Source organism: Phaseolus vulgaris, chromosome 9 (assembly GCF_000499845.2).
Source record: "Phaseolus vulgaris cultivar G19833 chromosome 9, P. vulgaris v2.0, whole genome shotgun sequence".
Classification (NCBI taxonomy): domain Eukaryota; kingdom Viridiplantae; phylum Streptophyta; class Magnoliopsida; order Fabales; family Fabaceae; genus Phaseolus; species Phaseolus vulgaris.
The window spans coordinates 34,459,529-34,481,164 of record NC_023751.2 but is presented as its reverse complement, the minus strand read 5'-3'; the positions used below and the strand labels follow the sequence as shown (position 1 = coordinate 34,481,164).

The following is a 21,636-nucleotide window of genomic DNA, read 5'->3' as shown; positions in this document are numbered from 1 at the left end:
TAATATTAGTAAAACAATAAATAAATGTTAGTATATTAAACTAATAGCATCACTTACAAAATTGTGTTGAATATTCACTTTTAACAAATTTAGTATTAAAGTAAATTTTATGTAAATAGTTATATAGTGGTGTAAGATCCATGCATATTCCATGTTTAAAATAATATTATTGGAAAATCTGAAGAGTCATGCAATTACCGTTATAATTACGAAACGACACAATGCGAAAAGGTAAGATTTTTTTTTTTGACAGAACCAGAAAGAATTAAAATCAAGAAAATTATACTAATAATTGGGATTTGGGGTAGATACGCGCATGAAAAAATAAAATAAAATATATTAAAATTATAATATTATATTTATTTCTGCAGTTTTTTCAACTTCAATTCTTTGGTTTTGAAAGAGGAAGCGGCAATTCCTAGAGAGAGAAAGAGATTGTAGAAGAGAAGATAACAAGCTCTGCTGACAAATTGCCAAACTTTTCGTAAGTTTCGTTTTCTTCTTCTTCTTCATCTTCTTCTATCTTTAAGTTTCTCCCTTTTTGACCTGTGACTGAAAAAATGGAATTTTTTTGGGTTATAGAGTTTCAGTGTTGAATTTGAGAACAAGGGTAGGTGTCTATGGATTGGGTTCGCTGACCTAATATTTTTGCGGTTGCTTTGGTTTCATCTCCAACACTGCCTGGTACTCAATCTTTTCACTCTTTTTGTGATTTTGTTATTAAATTTTGCCATGTGGTTTAATAATTTCCTGTGTTTGATTTATATTTTTTCTATAAAAGATTCTGGGTTGGGTTCTGTTTCATTGAATTGACTTTTATTTGTTTGTTGGGTAGAAGAGGATGTTGTCGAGAATGGAGGCTGGGAAGAAGAGTGGTGGGGGTTCTAGTGCCCCGAAGAAGTTGCTAAAGGATGTTGAAACCATTAACAAAGCTTTGTACTTGGATAGAGGGTCTTCAAGGAGTTCAATACCTAGTGTAAATTCTCGATCTAAATTCACTGGGAAATCTCAGTTACCTGATCCCAAATCTAAGTCTAAAGCAAGTGGTAATAATCATAATAATGATGATGATGATGGTGTTCAGAAGGATAAGAAGTCCATTTGGAATTGGAGGCCTCTAAGGGCCCTTTCCCACATCCGAAATAAGAGGTTTAATTGTAGTTTTTATCTGCAAGTTCATTTGATTGAAGGGTTGCCTCCAAGTTTTGAGAATGCTAGTATTGCTGTGTACTGGAAAAGGCGTGATGGGGTTCTTGTGACTGGTGCTGCCAAGGTGATTCAGTCTGTGGCTGAATTTGAAGAGAAGTTGACCTACACTTGCTCGGTGTATGGCAGTAGGAGTGGACCTCACCATTCTGCCAAGTATGAAGCAAAGCATTTTTTGCTATATGCTTCGCTTCTGAGTGCGCAGGAGATGGATTTGGGAAAGCACCGGGTGGATCTGACAAGGTTGCTTCCTCTCACTCTGGAGGAGCTTGAGGAGGAGAAGAGCTCGGGGAAGTGGACTACTAGTTTTCGACTATCAGGAGTGGCTAAGGGTTCTGTGATGAATGTCAGTTTTGGCTATACGGTGGTTGGTGATAATACCAGTGCTACCAGAGACAGCCATAATGCGTCTAACGTATTGACTTCCAGGCAGAATAGTATTGCTCTGATGAAGCAAGAGGCTAAACCCCGACAGTTTGATGGAAGCAGCAGGATGAGGCGTACCTCTAGTTTGCAATTCTCACCTCGAGGTTCAGATGAGGTAAAGGATCTTCATGAGGTGTTGCCATCAACTAAGTCTGCTCTAGCCAGCTCAATAGACATCTTATATAAGAAATTTGATGAAGAAAAGGTTAGTTCTCTGCATGGCGAAGCAGAAGTTGATTCATTCACTGAAAATCTTGCGTCAATCAAACCAGATGCATATGCTTCCGTTCTTGGAAAAGAAACATTTGATGAGCATGTGAGTAAGGCTGAAGATAAATGTCCAGTGCATGACGAACCTGGACTCTCTGTGTTTCAAGAAAAGCTGGAGATAATTAAACCAGATGACAATTCTTTACCTGATTCCGCAAATGAAAAGCTTGAAGAGTTTCAAGGTAATGATTTTGTTGTTGTTGATAAGGGCATAGAACTATCATCAAGTGAACCTGTTGTAACAGAGGAATTCATTGTGAAGGCTCCTGAAGATGCTTCTACAGTTCTTGGTATATCTGGTATACAAGAACCTTTTGAAGACAGTGTTAAATATGATTTTCTGGATGAGGTAAATGATAGTTCTAAGGACCAGGTAGTGGTAGAGGAATTTACTGGCAAAGAGGATGGCTTTGATAGTGATACTAATGAGCTGCTCCTGCAAGAACTAGAATCTGCTTTAAATAGTGTATCAAATTTGGAGAGAGTGGCACTAGAATCTCCCAAAACAGCAGAATTTAAATCTGAACATAAGATGACAAAGTCACATAGCTTGGATGATGTTACTGAATCAGTTGCCAGTGAGTTTTTAAGCATGTTAGACTGTAGTCCAATGGCGTTGAGTTGTGAAAGTGAGCCTGAATCTCCAAGAGAGCTACTTTTAAGACAATTTGAGAAGGAGGCTTTGGATGGGGACTTCTCCTCTTTGTTTGATTTTGAAATGAACCACGATAATGAAGCAGATGGTGGCTATGATGGTTCCACTGCATCTGAGCAGTGGAACTTTTCTGAAGATGTTAACTCATCATCCTTTTTCCAAGAGCTGCAGGAGGAGCATCTAGCTGAGTCTCAGGATGTGAGGAGCAAACAGAGGGCTCAGATACTAGAAGACATGGAAACAGAAGCCTTGATGCGTCAATGGGGTTTGAATGAGGAGGCTTTTCATCGTTCTCCACCAAAAGATTTTACTGGTTTTGGAAGTCCAATTCCTTTGCCTCCTGAAGAGACTCCTATATTGCCTCCTCTTGATGATGGGTTGGGCCCTTTTCTTCAGACAAAAGACGGGGGTTTCCTACGCTCTATGAATCCCTCACTTTTCAAGAATTCTAAAAGTGGTGGGAGTTTAATCATGCAGGTATCCAACCCTGTCGTGGTACCTGCAGAAATGGGTTCTGGGATAATGGAGGTTTTGCAGTGTTTGGCTTCAGTGGGAATTGAAAAGCTCTCAATGCAGGCAAAGGAGTTAATGCCGCTAGAAGATATCACAGGGAAGACAATGCAACAGGTAGCATGGGAAGCTATGCCTGTCTTAGAAGGAGCAGAGAGGTTAGCCTATCCTGTTTGTATCACTGGTCTTGGCTGAGTTTTTAGTAGTCATTCTTAAATGTTTTACTGATTGAATTTTGCTTTGCTTTATGCAGGCAAAGCCATTTGCAGCATGATCCAGCAACAGGGCAAGGCAGTGTTCATCTGCAAAGGGACTTGAAAGGAATGCCGTCTGGACAAAAGTCTGGCAAGTTTAGTTCTAGAACAGTGGCCAACCAACTAGGTTCAGAGTTTGTTTCAGTTGAAGACCTTGCTCCATTGGCTATGGATAAAATTGAAGCACTTTCAATGGAGGGTTTGAGAATCCAATCTGGGATGTCAGAAGAGGAGGCACCGTCAAACATCATTGCACAGTCCATTGGGGATATTTCGGCTCTGCAGGGCAATGGTGTTGATATTAGTGGGTCCCTTGGCCTGGATGGTGCTGCTGCTTTGCAGTTGATGGATGTAAAAGATGGGACTGATGGCGGTGATGGTGTTGATGGAATAATGGGCCTATCATTAACTCTTGATGAATGGATGAGGCTGGATTCAGGTGAGATTGATGATATAGATAATATCAGTGAGCATACTTCCAAACTTCTTGCAGCCCATCATGCCAACTCTTTTGACTTCATTCGTCAGAGTTCGAAGGGAGAGAAGAGACGAGGCAAAAGCAGAAGATGTGGTTTGCTAGGAAACAATTTCACAGTAGCATTAATGGTGCAACTCCGTGACCCTCTGAGAAATTACGAGCCGGTTGGAACACCAATGCTTGCTCTTATACAAGTTGAGAGAGAGTTCATGCTTCCAAAGCAAAAAATTTACAATAGTGTGTCTTTCATAATGAAAAACAATGACGAGGATGATGATAGGGAAATCCTAGCGAAGGTGGACACGAAGGACACCCAGAAAGAGGAGAAAAGTTCTGACGAGGAAGAGGGCATTCCTCAGTTCAGAATCACAGAAGTCCATGTGGCAGGTCTGAAGCCTGAGCCTCAGAAAAAGAAGCTCTGGGGCACTTCAAGCCAGCAACAATCTGGTTCTCGCTGGTTGCTTGCTAATGGAATGGGGAAGGGCAATAATAAGCTTTCATTGATGAAATCAAAGGGTGCATCTAAATCTAATGCTCCAGCTACCACAAAGGTGCAACCTGGTGACACCTTGTGGAGCATATCATCTCGTGTTTTTGGCAATCGAGGGAAATGGAAGGAGTTGACAGCACTAAATCAACATATAAGAAACCCCAATGTCATTATACCAAATGACACCATAAGACTCAGCTGAAGTCCACAACATAGACTCTTGTTGTCTTTTGGAGTTGTTAATGTCATCAAGCCATCTGTTTCTGAACGCCTTGTCACTCAGGAACCTGTGCTTGGGCATTGTTTGGTTTTGTTATAGTAGCATCAACGAAATTGGACTGATCCTCTAATAATTGCAAAGTACTACGAGATACATAGAAAATATGAGGGATTTTCTGTATTTTGCTGTAGGCACATTTTTCTATTGTATAGCCAATTGTAACTTGTGCATGCATCTGTTGTATTTATGTCTTCAGGAAGAAGTGTTTGTATGTTACATGGAGTAAATTATATTTGCAGTCCACAATGGAGTATTCTTGCAGAAAAATGTTAATTTTATTACAATTGCAAATTTAAGATGCACAGTTCAGAAAAATGATTGCTGTTTGGTCTAAGATTTCGATAAAACGTTCTGCATGTTTGGTTGGTTTTGAAAACCATCAGTACTTAATCTTAAATATCTTACTTTCACCTTCAGAATTATATCTAAAATTTGCATTTCATCTTATGAAGTCATAAATTTTCAAAACTGGTTCAAGAACAATAGAAAATAAAAAACAAAGTCGTTAAAAGGTGTTTATATTAAAGAGATTCAAATGTTGCACAAACCAGTCACTTTAAGACAAGTATATATTCGAAACTAAACATCTGATGAGTATATTTTAAATGTTTATTGTTTAAATATACCTTTTTTATTTACAAATGTATCTTTTTTCTAAATTCTTGTAAAATATAATTTCTTATAATTGTCGTAATGTTTACAGTTTTCTTTCTTTACGTTTCTTTCTTTACGTAAACGTTTCCATGACTCTATTAGGCATTGATACATGACAACATTAAGTTAATGTTTATTTAAATATTTTTCAAGAGAGAACATAATTTATGTAAAGTTAAAATATTTCAAAAGTGTTATATTAATGCTCAATAATATCAGAATATAAGAATTTATTTAGATATAATTCAATACTATGGATATATTAAAAAAATTGATTCTAATTCAAAAAGTATTTAACATTGGAATTAAAAATATGTACTTCTAATTAAAAAATAAAATATAAATTAATTTTAGAGAGCAAACTATAAATAACTGTAAGCGTCAAAGTTTTGTTTAAGTATATCATTTACATATTTAAGTGACATTCTTTTGTTTCATGTAAAGAAATTTTAAAAAATAGTTAATATTTTTAATTTCCTAAAACAAATAATTAAAAATTAAGACGTTACAATAAATAAACAATTCGAAATAAGCTAATATATTTTTTACGGAGAAGCGAGTAAAACACTAGAAAATTAAGAAGGCATTGTTGTCCAAAACACTTCACTAACCAACTTATAAGCTGCTTTATTGCAAATTTAGTTATAAAAAATAAGTCATTTGTTTATTTCAAAAGCTTTTAAAAAATAGTTTGATCTTACTTCACATTTTAAACACGAGATAGGCTTGAAATAAACATAATAAAGGACTTCTCTTAAATTTCACACTTATTATATATTTTAGAATTACTTCATCTAAAACAGAACTATATAATCAACCCAAAATAATTTATTTCAGATTATGTATTTTAAAGTATAATTTATAATTTATTATAAAATGCTATGCATTAATCATTTTATACGAGTTGAAGAAGAAATAACAAGAGTACAGAAAGAAAATACCCCAGAATCAAGCATACTCTTACATGGCACCTTAGTTTCATCATTCTCGCTGACCATGCCTTCCCCCATTGCCACGGTGCCATTGTTGGCCAGAGCATTGAGCATCAGACTTCTAATACTAATCCTTAGTGTCTTGTTCACAAGGGTTACAAGATCTGGTGCATTGAAAACAGTGTTATGAAGTGGAATCCATTAGTGTGGAACATTCTTTTTCATGTCATCTTTTATCCGACCAATTCCACTCTTCATTCTAGTAATAGCAAAAGCACAAAATGCACACCTTAAATTTTGTCTGTTAAATTCATAACAAACTTGGGTCGTTTCTCCGAAGCTGTAGTGGATAATGCTAGCAGACCCAAGAGAAAAATGAAAACATATTAACAAGAACAAATGAAGCCTGCTGCACATATGTTATCAGATACTAATGGTACTAAGAACAAACATATCGCAATGCAGGGGAAAAGGTTACAGAAGTTCAGAACCAGAAAACTATCAAATGTTGAATAATTACATCCACATTGAGTTGACGAGACCAAACTAGCGAATACCTACGATGCAACAACAGGGCAGAATACAGAAAGCCTAAGCAACTAACAAGTTAGCAGTTCAGCATGATTTACAGGGGTCTGATACCTACCCCATAACACTATTATATATGATATCAAGGTTTTGCTCTCTTGTTGCTGCATGAGGGACACTTGTAGTGTTTGATGTGCTCAGCCCGAGCAGGAGTGATCTTCACACACTTGCCATGAAACCACTTCTCGCATATGTCGCAACAAATCCAGAACTCATCGGATGCATAGTTCTCCCCACAAGCACCACACAAGGTCTCCCCGTGCTCCTCCTCTTCTACTTCGTCCAATACCTCCTCTTCCTCCTTCATTTCTTGCTTTACATACTTCACAGATTCAGATCCTCGCTATTTTTATTTTGTTCCAAATAGCAGACAATAGTGTAAAAATGACAATTTAGAAAGGAAATAAATTAACAAGTAAACATAACATCTAACAAGAGTATTAAAAATAAGTGCAATTATGATACTAAAAATGGTTAAGAAAGCCGAAAATTTCAAACATTTAGCAGAGGTGACAGGATGTTTTCTTACCCCTTTTGAATTGGACTTTGATTTGCTGCTGTTGCGGTCAGATGACTTCTCCTTTGCCTGTTTCATTGCAGATCCAGTTACAACCTCGAATATTGTAGGCAGATCATTAATCATAGTGAACAGGCGTTTCCTGCACAAAGAATTGCATGTAATCATTGGTCAGCTTACAATTAACAAGTATACTTGCTTTGAATGAATTATGTATTCCAAAACATACATATATTATATTGCTAACTAGTCACGAGGGGCATATGAACCCATGCATGTACATGGGAATTTTATTGCCATCAGCTGCAAATAATGCAAAGTGCCAAACCCCCTTTTTTTTCCAAAAAGAGAAAAGCTTATAATCTTAAATTCAAATTCTTAATAACATTCTTTCCAGATGAGTACATACCGAAAACATATGTAGGAAAACACTGAATTGTTTATGAAATAGTTAAATTGCCAAAACCATTTTGATCCAGTATAAGCAAAGGAAAGACAGTCAATGACACAGGACATAAGAAAAGCGTCTTGCTTATGCTTTTTTCAGCTGCGCTTTTCCTTTTGCAATTGCATAAATGAAACAAAGCTCTAACCTACAACCATAAGACAGATATTGTCAATCTCATGCTTATGATTTTGTGTTGACTGAAATTTTTTCCATATAAACTATTCAGGCATCATATTTTATTAAGTCAAACAAATCATCAGAAAACATTAAAAACTGCACAGATAAAAATTAAAAGTCTACGCTGCAATATTTTTCCATTAACTAAATCTCAACTGAATACATTATGCAGACAAATAAATCAATACAGCCACATAAGAAGCATAAGTTCAGAAGTAATAGTGGCATGCATCCCAAACATATTCTAATCCAACATCCGAAACAACTGTCAGAGAATAACGTGATAAAGGATTGGAGAAAAAAATTATTATACCTGTCAGCTTTATCAAAACCAAATCTTGCTCCAAAGTAAAAAGCCACTGATTGTAACCATGCATCACTGTGAACAGCAACTAAAGATAACCAGTCCTTTTCTTGCATCCCATCCCTAGCAAAGTTTATGCCCAATGCAGGCTCGGGAAGTTCTGGAGGAACTTCTTCAGCTGGCAAATTAACTTCCCATTGTTCATTGGGGAATCCATATAGACATAGATTCTCCTTTTCTGATGTAAAACAGGTAAAAAAAAGTAAAGCATCAATACATTTTACAATGTAAGCTTGTTAGATAAACCAGAGATTGCGAGTTAGATTTTTTAGATATTTGCAAAAGTACTAAATAATATAACAAAATGAAAAGAAATTCACATCTAATTTTAACTCGAGATAACAGAGACAACCAAGCATCTAGCGCAGTAACAAAGAAAACAACAAAGAATATATTTAGCTCTAGCTATTAAAACCAACACATATAGGGAAATACTCTCTTATTGAAAGAAAAACAGAGAAATATAAAATCCAGTTCTTCAAATTTGTCATCATCCCAAAGTAATGAATAGCAGTAGACCAAAATCTTTATTCGCTCCATATGATTGATTCAAAATCTGTCAAATATTTAAATGATGAGTAAAACTAAGTAACCCATTGCACCTAATAAAATATAACAGAACGGGGAACTTCTACACAAACCCATACATACTTCCAAAAAGAATATGGAAGTCACAAAAATACACAAAACAAGGTTGTCAACTAAATTCAGATCCTATCTAGAGTTGGAAAAAGGAACAAAGCATATAAAAAGAAAATTGTAAAATACTATCTTTTATATAAATTTATAATACAGTTTAATGTTTAATATGTAGCATTTGAATAAATTCTTAAAAACAGTTATACATTGTCGTAAGAGGTGTCTTCACTCTTGGTGGAAGAAGTATAAAATATTTAGGATTTCAGAAATAATACAAAGCAAATAGAGTAAGTGTGTAACACCTAGAAATATCAATTTGATAATTAAATAAATATTAGTGTTAACTGTATATGTTAGCAATTGTCTATATTAATTTCAAGCAGATATCAAGTTAGTTTGTCTGCAATGTTTATTTGTGATAGTTACTCTATGAAATGTTTAGGACTTAACAGAAATGACAATGAACTTAGAAAACCAACTACAGTACAATTAAATTACACTGTTTGATCCTACGCCACATTATGTCAAACTACGTAAAATTTACAGTGTGTGGAGGTAATGTAGACATACCAAGTTCTAGGTGATTAACACCGATTCCTAGGATAATTACAACAGAATTACCAATTGTGGTAAAAGCAGATTATCCATTTTTTGCCTAATCTAGCTCAACCAATTTTGGTAAAGAAATGCAAAACCCAAATTAGCAACAAATGGGCATTTCTTGTATATGCAATGAAGTATCCTTGCCATCAGTCTGATTCAAATCACACCCTTGTACCTTCAGTTGACCAAAACGCCCATTGGCACAATTTTTTACCCAAACTTTCCTATTGTTTGATGGCCATTACAAAAGGGGGAACCTTGGCATTTCAAGCTCCTTGTTTGCACCAGAAACAAAAACGTGAATTAGGTAGATGAAGAGAGGGTTTTGTTGCTCCTTCTACAACAAGCACTTGCAATCTTGAAGCTTTCTTCATAGAGATAAGGTAAGGACAAAGGAGAGGTTGAACCATGGTTTTTAACATTCTTCAAAGCTATATCTTTTAGTTATCCTTAAATTGAACCAATCTCTCAGTTTTAATGTGTTTCTCTGTAAAGCATTGGCACCAACTCTTGAACCCCTAACTGCTTGATAGCTTAGAAATCAACAATCCAAGGTATGGAGGAGTTTTCCTTTTCTTCTTGGTCAAGTTGAATGTTTTATCACATATTGACTTAGTTGTAATGAAATTGGTGTATATTCATGTTTAAAAAAAGTGTGCCATTATGTTATGATACATTGGATGATTTATCTTTGAGTATGCTTTCTTGAGTCACTGAGAAACATTAATGAAGGGTAAGAATAACAAGTTAATTGATTATATTCAATAAATAATCATTTATTTCATGCTTCTGAGACTTACTTCAAGTATGAATGCGCAAATAATCATTTATCCTAAGATATAATTGATTATCTTGCGTAAATAATCGATTATCATAGATAATAATCGATTACATTGAGTAAATTTGATACACATGTGATTGATTAAATGCAGTAATAAAGGACAAAAACCTTATCTGCTCAGAATAACTAATTATCAGATTGATTAGGTGAATAGATCATGTTTAAATTGATTGTGACTTTGTTTGATGGATTACATAAAATGAATTATGTCTAAAGGTCTATGAAATCAATTGAATGATCATATATAGTTATAATATTTAAAATCATTGATGAATGAAGAACTAAGGGCTAAAGTGTATGAAATATCCTTATTCATGTAATTATATCTCGAATTTGAATTGGATTGGATTCCCAAAATATGTATGAAAGTAAGAATGAATGGACTCAATACTTGAGTTTTCGAAACAATAAAAATGTCTTCCAATGATATTTTATCATTCCAAAATGATAATCCCAAATGAAAGTGTGAATCTTATTAAAAGACTTAATAACTTCAAACACCCTTAGGCATATATTTCAAGAACATTGTGCATGAACATTGAGAAAGAAACAAATTTCATAAGACTTAATGAATGAAGATGGAAAGGATCATGCATGCAAAGGTTTCAGTCATGTAATTACTATGATAGAGAAGGCCATTTGGGCAGAAGTATCTGCAGCGGGAGGAATGGCTTTGTATTGTGGAATCATTGTGGCGAACCTTTGTCTGATACTGTTTAACTAAGGATACCACAAATCCTAGAAGATTAATCCCATGAAGGGAATTATGTCAATGAAGAAGTAATCTTCAAAGCGAAGGATAACCACAATCAGAACCTGAGAGATGATTGTAAGGTTTCTTTGGCAGGTGTGGTGATGAAAGATCACATAGCAGCTTGAGAGCCACGGCAGTAGATACAAGACATCATCGGTTTGTGAGAACCCACCATAGTACCAAGGATATAGTGTACTCTCAACAACCATCTAGCTTAATGAATGAGTTTTGAGAGTTCTAGAAGTCCTAGTAACAATGGGCACAAGATATGATAAGTTAACACAAGCAAATTTGTGATTAGATCTTTTAGAAATGAATGATATGATTTGTACGTAATTGAAAGGTCTTTTGTTTGTGACTTGGGAGTAGAAACTCTTTCCACACATAACATTTTTTAGAGTTAGATGGTGGATTCACTACCTCGGATACGCACACAGATTAGTGCCTTTGAGGCCAGGTGGACACATGGCACTTCATGGATGAAAATAATTTTGTTGGCCACCTTCGATTCCACATTGTATTGTTGTATGATCCTCATGCCAGACCTAAGACTTATAAAATGTTTTATCGAGTTGACTCAACTAACATAGACATACTACCATACTAGTGCACCAGTCGAGATCATCAACTTGTCTCTTCTTCTTTCTCATCATCTATAGAACCCAACTTTTGTTAGAAGAATTCAAAAACTATACCTCCTACTCAACCCAACCTTCAGATACCATGTTACCCATTGTCCATCCATCATCCCATCTGACCTTAGCTGGGGAAAGCACCAGGAGAATGGCTCCACCAACAATAAACTTGATGGACGACAACTTAAAGAAGGAGAAACAAGATGTAATCCAAATGAAGACTTAGAGATGTTGATTAAGATATCAGATGATGACACTGAGATGAGAGAGGACTCTTGAGGTGGTCCTGGAGGAGAATCTCAAAGATTCTTCACCTGGAGCTTGTTGAAAGTCTCTAAGACATCTATTTAGAGTTTTGGTGAGCATGGGTGGGTGTAGATGATTGTCCTAAGTCTGGATCATGCTTCTTTTGTATTTTTTTTTAGTAGATCTAGGATTCAGAAATTGTGTAAATGATTATTCATCTCCTTTTAATTTACTTTGATATTTAACTTACATAATGTAAATTGATGTTTAGTATGACGAATGAACTTCTGGCCAACCAGAACATGCACAATGTCATGTGGAGAATCCTTGACATATGAGTATTTAGCAAAAAAATTCATATTAAAACAAAAAATTATTTGAATATTATATGAAAAGTAGTTATGAGTCCCATTTTTAGACGTTATAATGAGCAGAGTATTTTAAATCACAATTAGTTTCTTTGATTACTGTATTGATTCATCAAAATGGAACGTTTTTGTTTTCAGGAAAAAATTGAAAAACATTTCTTCACCACCAATAGCCTTTTAATTGCTACAAGAAGTATAGCAGACAAAAAAATATGGAAGATTTAGTATTGAATAATTGACAGGTATTTGCACCTTTAATTATTTCCAACATCCCCACAATCTACCATATCACCCCCTCTTACGCTTTTGCCCTGGCAGCCTCCTTGTCCCAAGCCGTGCTGTAAGTGTTAGCGCTCAAACATTTTTTTTAGGTTGGTGGACCTACCGGAAACTAACTTCTGGACCTTTATTTAGATGTTCTGGGTTCTAGTTTCCAAAATGTATGAAATAAATTTTGAAATTAGATTGTGCAGAGGTGACAACTTTTCTTGTTCATCACATAACTCATACCGGGTAACCATCATCCCACTACCACAATGAACCCAATTACATCTACCCCGTTTTTACCCATGCATAGAGTGCATAATGCAATCTATCGGCATCCATATAGCACATTCATGTCACCCTTACCAAAAAATATTAATCAGTATTTCCCCACTCTCAAAAAAGACTTCACACGCTCACCACAGTACAGGGAGCTCAGATACACTCCCAAAGACCCACCATACTGACACCATCCACGGTATCATCGTTGTAGAACTACAACTAACACCAACCACAGTCCTTCATTAAAAATTCAAACCACACGACCACCCAAAGCTTCCACTCTAGCTACACCATCTGCCAATACTAAAACATCTGCACTACAGTAGCATGAGCCTCTCTGGAACATCTACAGAACACTTGAATGTTAGATCAAAATTCTGGAATGCCTATAGATTCCCAAGATTATGTTCTCGAAATTAGTTTCCCATAAGAGTATTTATTTTTGTCACAAAAAGCGCAAAAGGTTGTTATGAAGAGAAAAAAAAGGCTAACACCAACCACAGTCCTTCATTAAAAATTCAAACCACACGACCACCCAAAGCTTCCACTCTAGCTACACCATCTGCCAATACTAAAACATCTGCACTACAGTAGCATGAGCCTCTCTGGAACATCTACAGAACACTTGAATGTTAGATCAAAATTCTGGAATGCCTATAGATTCCCAAGATTATGTTCTCGAAATTAGTTTCCCATAAGAGTATTTATTTTTGTCACAAAAAGCGCAAAAGGTTGTTATGAAGAGAAAAAAAAGGCGGGTGTAAATAGAATCTCCTCCCGCCCCCAAAAAAGCTAATCCAGACAGTTCAATACAATCAGAATTCAGAACATAAAATACAACTAATACTAAAAGGTCAGAAGAAACAAACATCCGTTTCATTCAGTTTAGTTTTGGGATCTAGGATGACCAAAACCCCATCTATAAAAGCCAAAAAAAAAGGTACAACAAGTCCACAGAGCAAAGCAACAATACCCTAAACCCAACAAACAGCAATGTTAACAAAAATCACCAAGCACTAAAATTCTGCTTCCTACATAGCACCTATTCAGAGCAAAAAAAACACTTTGATTAAACCAGCAACTCAATTTGACATTTAAGCAAAACGCAAGCTCAAAAAGTTCACACAATCACTTCATCCAACAAAAAAACACAACGGAAACCACTAAAATTTAAAAAGGAAAAAAAAAAGGCCGGCTTTCACACTCACGGACAATGCAGTAAAACTTGTAAGTAAGCAACGGTCACAGAAGAAACCACAGACGCGGAAGGGTTCAAGAAAAAAACGAAAAAACAGAAAGACAATTGGAGAGTGAAAACACGCAGAAAGAAGCAAGTAAAGAAGGAGCGCAAGAGAGAAGAGAAGGCTAAACCCTAACCAGGATCGCACTGCTGGTAAAACTCCTCAACATCTGCAAAGACAAACAAAAACACAGTAAATTACAGAAACAAAGTTCAGTGCTTAGAATTTGAAAACAGAAAATAAAATTATAGAGAAAGACCAGTGGTGAGGGCTTTGATCATGCCAGTTCTGCGGCCCTTGAAGTCCCGGAAAACCTCTTCCACCGTGCGGGGATTGTAGTGGCCGGCACTGTCCATTGAGCTTGCGCTGCAGAACAACAATGCAGAGAAGAAAATTTGAGAAGAAGAAGAAGGAGAGAGAGAGAGAGAGAGAAGAAGGTAAATAGGGATATTTTGAAGGATTAGGATTTGCTGCAACATAAATAAAAGAGAGGGAAAATGAAGAAAAGCGCGTATATAGGGTCATTTACACAACATTATTTTTTTATATTGTTATAATTATATAATAAAAATATTTTTTAAGTTTTATGGATATTTTTAAATAACAAAAACTATATAATTAGGAAATAAATATGAAGACCTTGATACAAAATTTAGCAAATATTTAAAATATATTTTTAATTTAGTCGATATATGAGAGTTTTTACTTATGTAAGAACAAAAATTGAAAGATAATTTTGAATAAATATGTACACTAAATCACAGGGTTTTTTTTTTATTATTATATGCTGTTAAAGATTATTGTCGTTATTTATGAAATGAAATATTTTATAGAAATTTTAAATTATAATTGTCTGAAATTTCTTAATAGCCAAATTGAAGGATTTTTATCAATTTAATTTTAATTTTACAAGATAATTAATGAAGTGGTTGAAATTTTTTAAAAATATCACCAAAATAGTAAGTCGTGCTAAATGATCAATTGGGTTTTAACCAATGATAATTCAATTTTGAGAAAATGAAACATGTCATTTAATTATATTAAAAGTAAAAATTCAATAGAGTAAGATAACACCTTTTTTAAAGAAAAAAAATATCTTCAATCACTATAATTTTGAGTGGATCATAATATTCGTCTCCAAAAATAACAACACTTTAATTCGTCTTTAAGAAAATAAAAATTGTAAAAGTGTTGTTGATGTTACAATTTTTTTAGATAAATTAGTAATTTTTTTAGTAACTATACTAAGTATAGTGTTAAATGTTTGAATATATATTATATGTGACATTCATGTTACTAAAAATCACATCAGAGGACAAAAGTAAATTATATAGAAAATGAAAATTTATTTTATAAAAATTATTTATTTTTAACTTTTATTTAAGTTAACAAGACTAAAATAATAAATTAAAATATTTTTAAATTTTTAATATTTTTTTATAATACTTTAAAATTGTAGTTTGAAGTCTAATAAAATATATAAATTACATATATACACTAATTATTTAATTAAGTAAATATAATAAATAATTTTATATATATATATATATATAAATGTGTGTGTGTTTGTTGACACGCGTATGTGTATATCAACACATATATAATTTAATGTTTATGGAATATTAGTATAAAGTTCAAACTCATATTCTAACTCATGTCATGATACATATTAAGTTTAATAATTTGTCTACTCTCTTGTAGATTTTATCCAGTAACCTCTTAATATAGTTATTTTTTTATAAATCTTATCCACTAACCTCATAATATAGTTAATTTCTTAGATATATTTATTACCAGAAAATTATTAAACAGGAACTAATTTTAAAAAAATAATAATTAGTTATTATATTGATTAAATTAGATAATATTTTAAATACTACAAAAATTATTAGTATCAAAAGTAATTTTTATTAATAATAAATAATTTCTAAATTGATATCTAATTAACGACCAAGGTTTTATCTACCAACTTTAGAATTTAGATATATAGTTTGTAACTAAAACATTGGTAACTAATTAGATACCAATTCATATACTATTTATCCATAATAGAAACTATTTTAGATACTAACAATCTTTCTAGTATTTAAATTATATCTAATTTAGTCAATATAATAACTATTTTTTTTAAGATTAGTTTCTATTTAATGATTTTCTAGTAATATTTATTAAGTATAAGTAATTTTTCACTCCAAATTTGTTGTCAATTTTTTTTATCAAATTTCATCACCTAATACTTTTGTTTATCTGACTCTGTGTATTAAAATATGGAATTTCATCAAATTCACTAACTTAATACTGACATAAAACATCCATAACTTAATAGTATCTCGCCAAAGGTATTACTTGCACAACACATGTATTCACCAAAGTAATATAGTTTTAGTTATTACTTAGAAAAATATAAAACATGTTTTACGTAACACAATACCCATCAATCATAATATGTGATTACATACCCATGTCCTCAAATCAAGATAGATCATAAATATGAGAAATGAAATAATTAGGATTATACTTACCAATCAACCATGCATAGCTAAATTTCGAACAATGAATGTTAAGAAAAAAGGATAATAACGTTTGAGCTATGAGTATGTCGTTTGAGTAAGCAAAATATTTAGCAAAATGCACAATTCAAATCATTTGTACCAAAGCGTCTAAAGAAGCACAAAGAAGCACAAGTTGACCCTATAAATATTGAAGATGATGTTGATACTTTGGTCACCTTTGTAGAGAAAAAACCTACAAATCCCGAAGTTGAAAACAATTAATCTTATACAAAAAAAAATGACTATCACAATAGAAAGTCATATGAAGGAATAAAATATTGAGTGTTATTAAAAATGGTGTCATCACAAACATGCCTACCAACTATGATAGAACACTTAAAAGAAAATATTAACTTTAGAAAATGGGGTTGAATAGAATTGATAAAACACTTTGGGAAAAAATTGCAAATAAGTCTATTAAACATTAATAAGAGATTGTCTAATAGTTTTAGAGACAAGTTTACATTATATTTTTCAAACATATGAACAAAAACCAATAGCAGGGTAGCTCAAGAGATATAAAATAACATTAAACATATTAGTTTATACTGGTTCATCCAAACCTAAACTACATCTAATTCTCTTTTACTAATTATAAAGGGATTCTCTAATCAAAATTTGATTACAAATATTATCATTGCAACTTTCTACTCGCAACAATTACACAAAACCGTTATTGACTATATGTTAATCTTCCTCTGAGATTAAACACAAGTATACAATGTCACTTTTGGCTAAGTATACAAAGTCACTCCTTATTATACAATAAAGTTGTTTGAAAGATTTTAATAATGGTTGGTTGTTTGTGTTAGAACCAACTTTGGGATATGTTACAGTTAACTTGTGACTCATAGATTATCTTCGCATCTAACCAATGTGTCTTGATTATGTCCACATGTAAGACTTCATTTATTCTTTTCATCTTGTGTCTTGTCTTTATAAGGTTGTATTTCGTCTACTCTCTCGAGTAAAATCTCATTCTTTAATGTCTTCATGTACATGTAGATTGTGCTAAGATTCTTTATATGTGGCTTGTCTCGTAGACTTCACCTATTTTATATATACATATGACGCTTTGTGCATGCTTCGTCTAGTTTTTCAATCAGCCTTTATTTAGAGTTTTATATAACATCTTGCTCTTTGATAAACTGTCCTACTTTAAGCAGACTTCATATGATGCCATTGTTCTAACAAAAAGTTTACATTTGTTTCACACGAGGTAAAATTTTAGGTACAACAAAATATATTATTATCATGAGTGTCTTAGATAAGAGTTTTAAATTTATACATGCATCTCATCATATAAAATTTCGTTTATGTATAAACAAAATTAACACAAAATTGATGATTTTCATATTATTTATTAATGATTACCTTTCATGAGTCTATATAATCACGTGCACTAATTCATGCAAAATACATGAATTAACAAAGTATCAACATTGCATGCAAGCACACTATGTGATCCCTCCTTTTAGGTTTATATAGAAGCACTATATTATCTAATACACTATATCTTTTATAAGCAATATTTGTAAATTATTCACTTAGTGAATAAATAAGGAGAATCTAAAATTTATATCATCTTATGAGATAACTATCTTTACTTGTAAGTCAATAATGAAAGATATAAAATATTTAGAAAAATGATAAATGATTTAGTAATTAGAGAATACTTATGTTTTTTTTTTATCTTAAAAGAAAGTAAAAGATAGTTCACAAGAGATTTTATGTATTTGTACAAGTTAAAAGTAATATTAAAAAAGATTGTTATAATTGAAATACTTATAGTAAAAAATTTAAAATTATATTACGAGAGAATTAAATGCGAATTAATTTGAATGAACTAATATAAAATATATATCATTTTTTAAACAACCACTTCCAAACATAACTTTAAAAAAATTATGAATCACCACACACTATGTTTTTCTTATATTTTTTTCTTATTCTTTATGTTGGTTGCTTATGGATGATTTCTATTCTAAGTGCTTTATGCAAACAAAATACTTTTTTGCGATTCTTTTTTCTAAAATTCACATCTTACAATAAGCAATTTCTTTCACCTGTATAATTATATAAAGAATGAATTAGGTATTTTCTTGTCATGAAAATATATTAAGCAAGAATACATTCAGTGAGTTTCTTTGAACTAAACAAAACACTTTTTTTTGTAAGAATAAAAGGAATAAATGTTTACCACTAACTCCTTTTTAAATATTTGAAAATAAATTATTTATAAATTACACAAATATTAAAGTGAATGTGTTATTAGTAAATAAATCATTTTATCATTCATATATAACCAGGTTTCTTGCAATCACTCAAGTATAAAAATATCTCATCAACATTATGTATTTTGTGGAAAAAACTAATCTCTATTTTTTTTATATTTAATATTTGATGTTATCTCAAATAAGATTATCTTAAGAAATAAAGTGTAATTTTTTTTTAATAATACTTTTCTTTTTTAATAATACTTTTTTCTATGTGATGAAAGATGATTATTGTTACTTGAAGTATCAGCGAAATGTTAAGTTGCATAGTAATATTTAACATGAAAATATTTTATAAAAAAAATTAAAAAATATAAATATTTGATGTCATCTCATGCTACTAATCTAGATATATTTCCTCCTATTCATCCTTGCCATAATGCAGAGTTTTTTTGTTTTCATTCTTTATCATTTTCTTTGGCCCATACCATAGTCAAAGACCATTTTTCATTGTGTTTTCTTTGTCAATGTTTGGTCATTTTGGAATGTCTCTTTTTGTTTTCATCCATGTCATTCTTTAGTCTCAGTTATGGGCTCAGACCAAATGCAATTCAAAACTTTGCTGTTGTTGTTAACAGTTAACTTTTTGTTTCATTCATAATCTGATAACATCAGTTTTAAACTATTAAGATATGTATTTAAATTAATCCACTTTTATTAAAATGTCTTTAGCCACTTAAACAAAACACCAGATTCTAATGTAAATTAAAAGACAAACCAAACAACCCAACACAAATCAAAACAAATTGTAATCGTATAAAACCTAAATATTCATTGTTATTAGTTGACGTTGGTTCCTCGTTTTTCATTATTTGTCTTTCTCGTGCGAGTTCCTTATCTCTCGGTAAGAAATGTATATGTAAAAGATTATCCAACGATAAAGTAAATGTTTTGTATGAAGTGGGTAATATATTGATAACGAACGAGCTATATCATTTATGGGTCATGTTTAATATGCATTTCGCTAAGATGACATTACCTGATTTATGGCGTATCTACTTATTTCGCTAAATCATATTTTACCTAGGTGCATTAACTTTATGTAAGAATATTATGTGGCATCTCACGATTATTTATCTTATTAATTGATCAATTACCATAATTATCCTATTATATTATTGGTAATTACTTGATGGACATAATTACTCTTACCATAAATAATTAGGGTTTCCCCTTAGGTGTATTATAAATAGAGATTACCAGACAACTAAAAAGACACCCTCATATTCTAACATCACACGGCCGAAACTCATTTCCTAAAGGGATTTTCGAGCCTCTCATCTCTTTGTCTCTCTACTCACATAATTCCATTATAAGCGATACATCCTAAAAGGGAACCCGATCAATCTTCGTCCCTCAGCCATGCGATCACGGGTCTACCAAGTATTATCTAATCATTATTCTCGTTTCATTATATGATTGAGGAATCCTAATCCAACATGTGGTATCAGAGCGTTTATGTTGCTTAATCGATTCTTCTTTCGTTTTCCCTAAATTTTGGAAGAAACGAGGATTTTGATTCAACATATTGATTTTCGATGTTTTTATTTTGGTATATTATTGAACCACTTATTTTCGAAAATCCACCTTGATATCATAAAATAAATTTTATTTTTTTCGAGATCCATAATTATTTTAAGATTTTGAAAATTAAAATTTAATATGAATGTTATGTGTTCTTCATAATTTTCGTGAGTATTCCCTTATTTGGAATGGAATTAATTTTGATTATATGTTCATCATCATTATTTGTTGTTCGTATGAATTTTCGAAAATTAGGAATAAAGAATTTTCGGAAATTAATTCTTCCCTTAATTAGGAAATTTCGAAAATAATATTTTTCCTTAATTCAAATTTTCGAAATACAATGTGTTTTCCTAAAAAAATAAATAAAAATTGATATCTTAGTCTCCAAGTTTTTTCTTATTTAGGATAGTATATTCTTGCCTTATTAATTTTTGGGTATTATTATTATTATTACTATTTTCGAAAATAACAGTCATGTCAAACTTGGAAACATATCAATCTAATTAAAATTTTGAAGACCAAATCTAAAACCAAATCCTTAATATTCCGCTACTCACCTTATCGGGTTTACGAGTAACATATTTACGCGTTTTCTTTTATTTATCGAATTAAATATGGTAAATCTCTTGATACCATAATTATGTTTAAAAAAAATACAAAAATACTTATTTTGTTAAACTCTTAAAAAAAATATTAAGTTTGACAAAATTAAAATTAAAATTTTTGCTTAAACTTAATAACAGGAGTCTCCCTTCTGTCCAACGATGATGGGTTATGTCTTGTTATTTGAGTCTAATTAAGCACCTTCACTTACTTGTGACTACACTTAATTATTAAATATTCACATGACATTTGCCTAAAAACACAATTATTTCTATTCTGTCCAACGATGTTTGTTGCACTTATGTTTTGCAAATTTAATATGTGCATAAGCTTAAATGTTCACTTTTGTCCAAAGATGACGTGTCACATTCTTATTGTACATACCTTACTTATAATTGTTCATTATGCTTAAATAATTGGTAATTAACCAAAGTGAAAGCTGATTGTTTAAGTAGAACCTAATCTAGTATATTATTTTGATGTTATAATAGATTTTATCACAGCTTCATTATCATAATGGTTCTTACTTATGCCTGCTTTAGATCTAAGTTTCCCT

The 21,636-nt window shown here is 32.2% G+C and overlaps 2 protein-coding genes across 3 annotated transcripts; one reads left to right on the top strand and one right to left on the bottom strand.

The window, feature by feature from the left end:
* The first annotated feature begins 336 nt into the window (after positions 1-336).
* Positions 337-4,836, top strand: LOC137823200 (protein PLASTID MOVEMENT IMPAIRED 1-RELATED 1-like). 2 transcript variants are annotated; one of them, XM_068628370.1, is made up of 4 exons: positions 337-484; positions 583-684; positions 836-3,225; positions 3,321-4,836. In XM_068628370.1, exons 3-4 carry the CDS (start codon positions 842-844, stop codon positions 4,489-4,491), a joined length of 3,555 nt encoding a protein of 1,184 aa, XP_068484471.1. In that variant the 5' UTR covers positions 337-484; positions 583-684; positions 836-841; the 3' UTR covers positions 4,492-4,836. The 2 variants fall into 2 exon arrangements, with proteins under 2 accessions (XP_068484471.1, XP_068484470.1); XM_068628369.1 differs by having other exon boundaries at positions 347-484; positions 839-3,225.
* Positions 4,837-6,527: 1,691 nt separating this feature from the next.
* On the bottom strand, positions 6,528-14,605 carry LOC137823201 (PHD finger protein ALFIN-LIKE 3-like). Its single transcript, XM_068628371.1, has 5 exons — positions 14,382-14,605; positions 14,259-14,291; positions 8,199-8,427; positions 7,273-7,402; positions 6,528-7,086 (listed from the first exon to the last, which is right to left on the bottom strand). Exons 1-5 carry the CDS (start codon positions 14,599-14,601, stop codon positions 6,826-6,828), a joined length of 873 nt encoding a protein of 290 aa, XP_068484472.1. The 5' UTR covers positions 14,602-14,605; the 3' UTR covers positions 6,528-6,825.
* Positions 14,606-21,636: the final 7,031 nt, after the last annotated feature.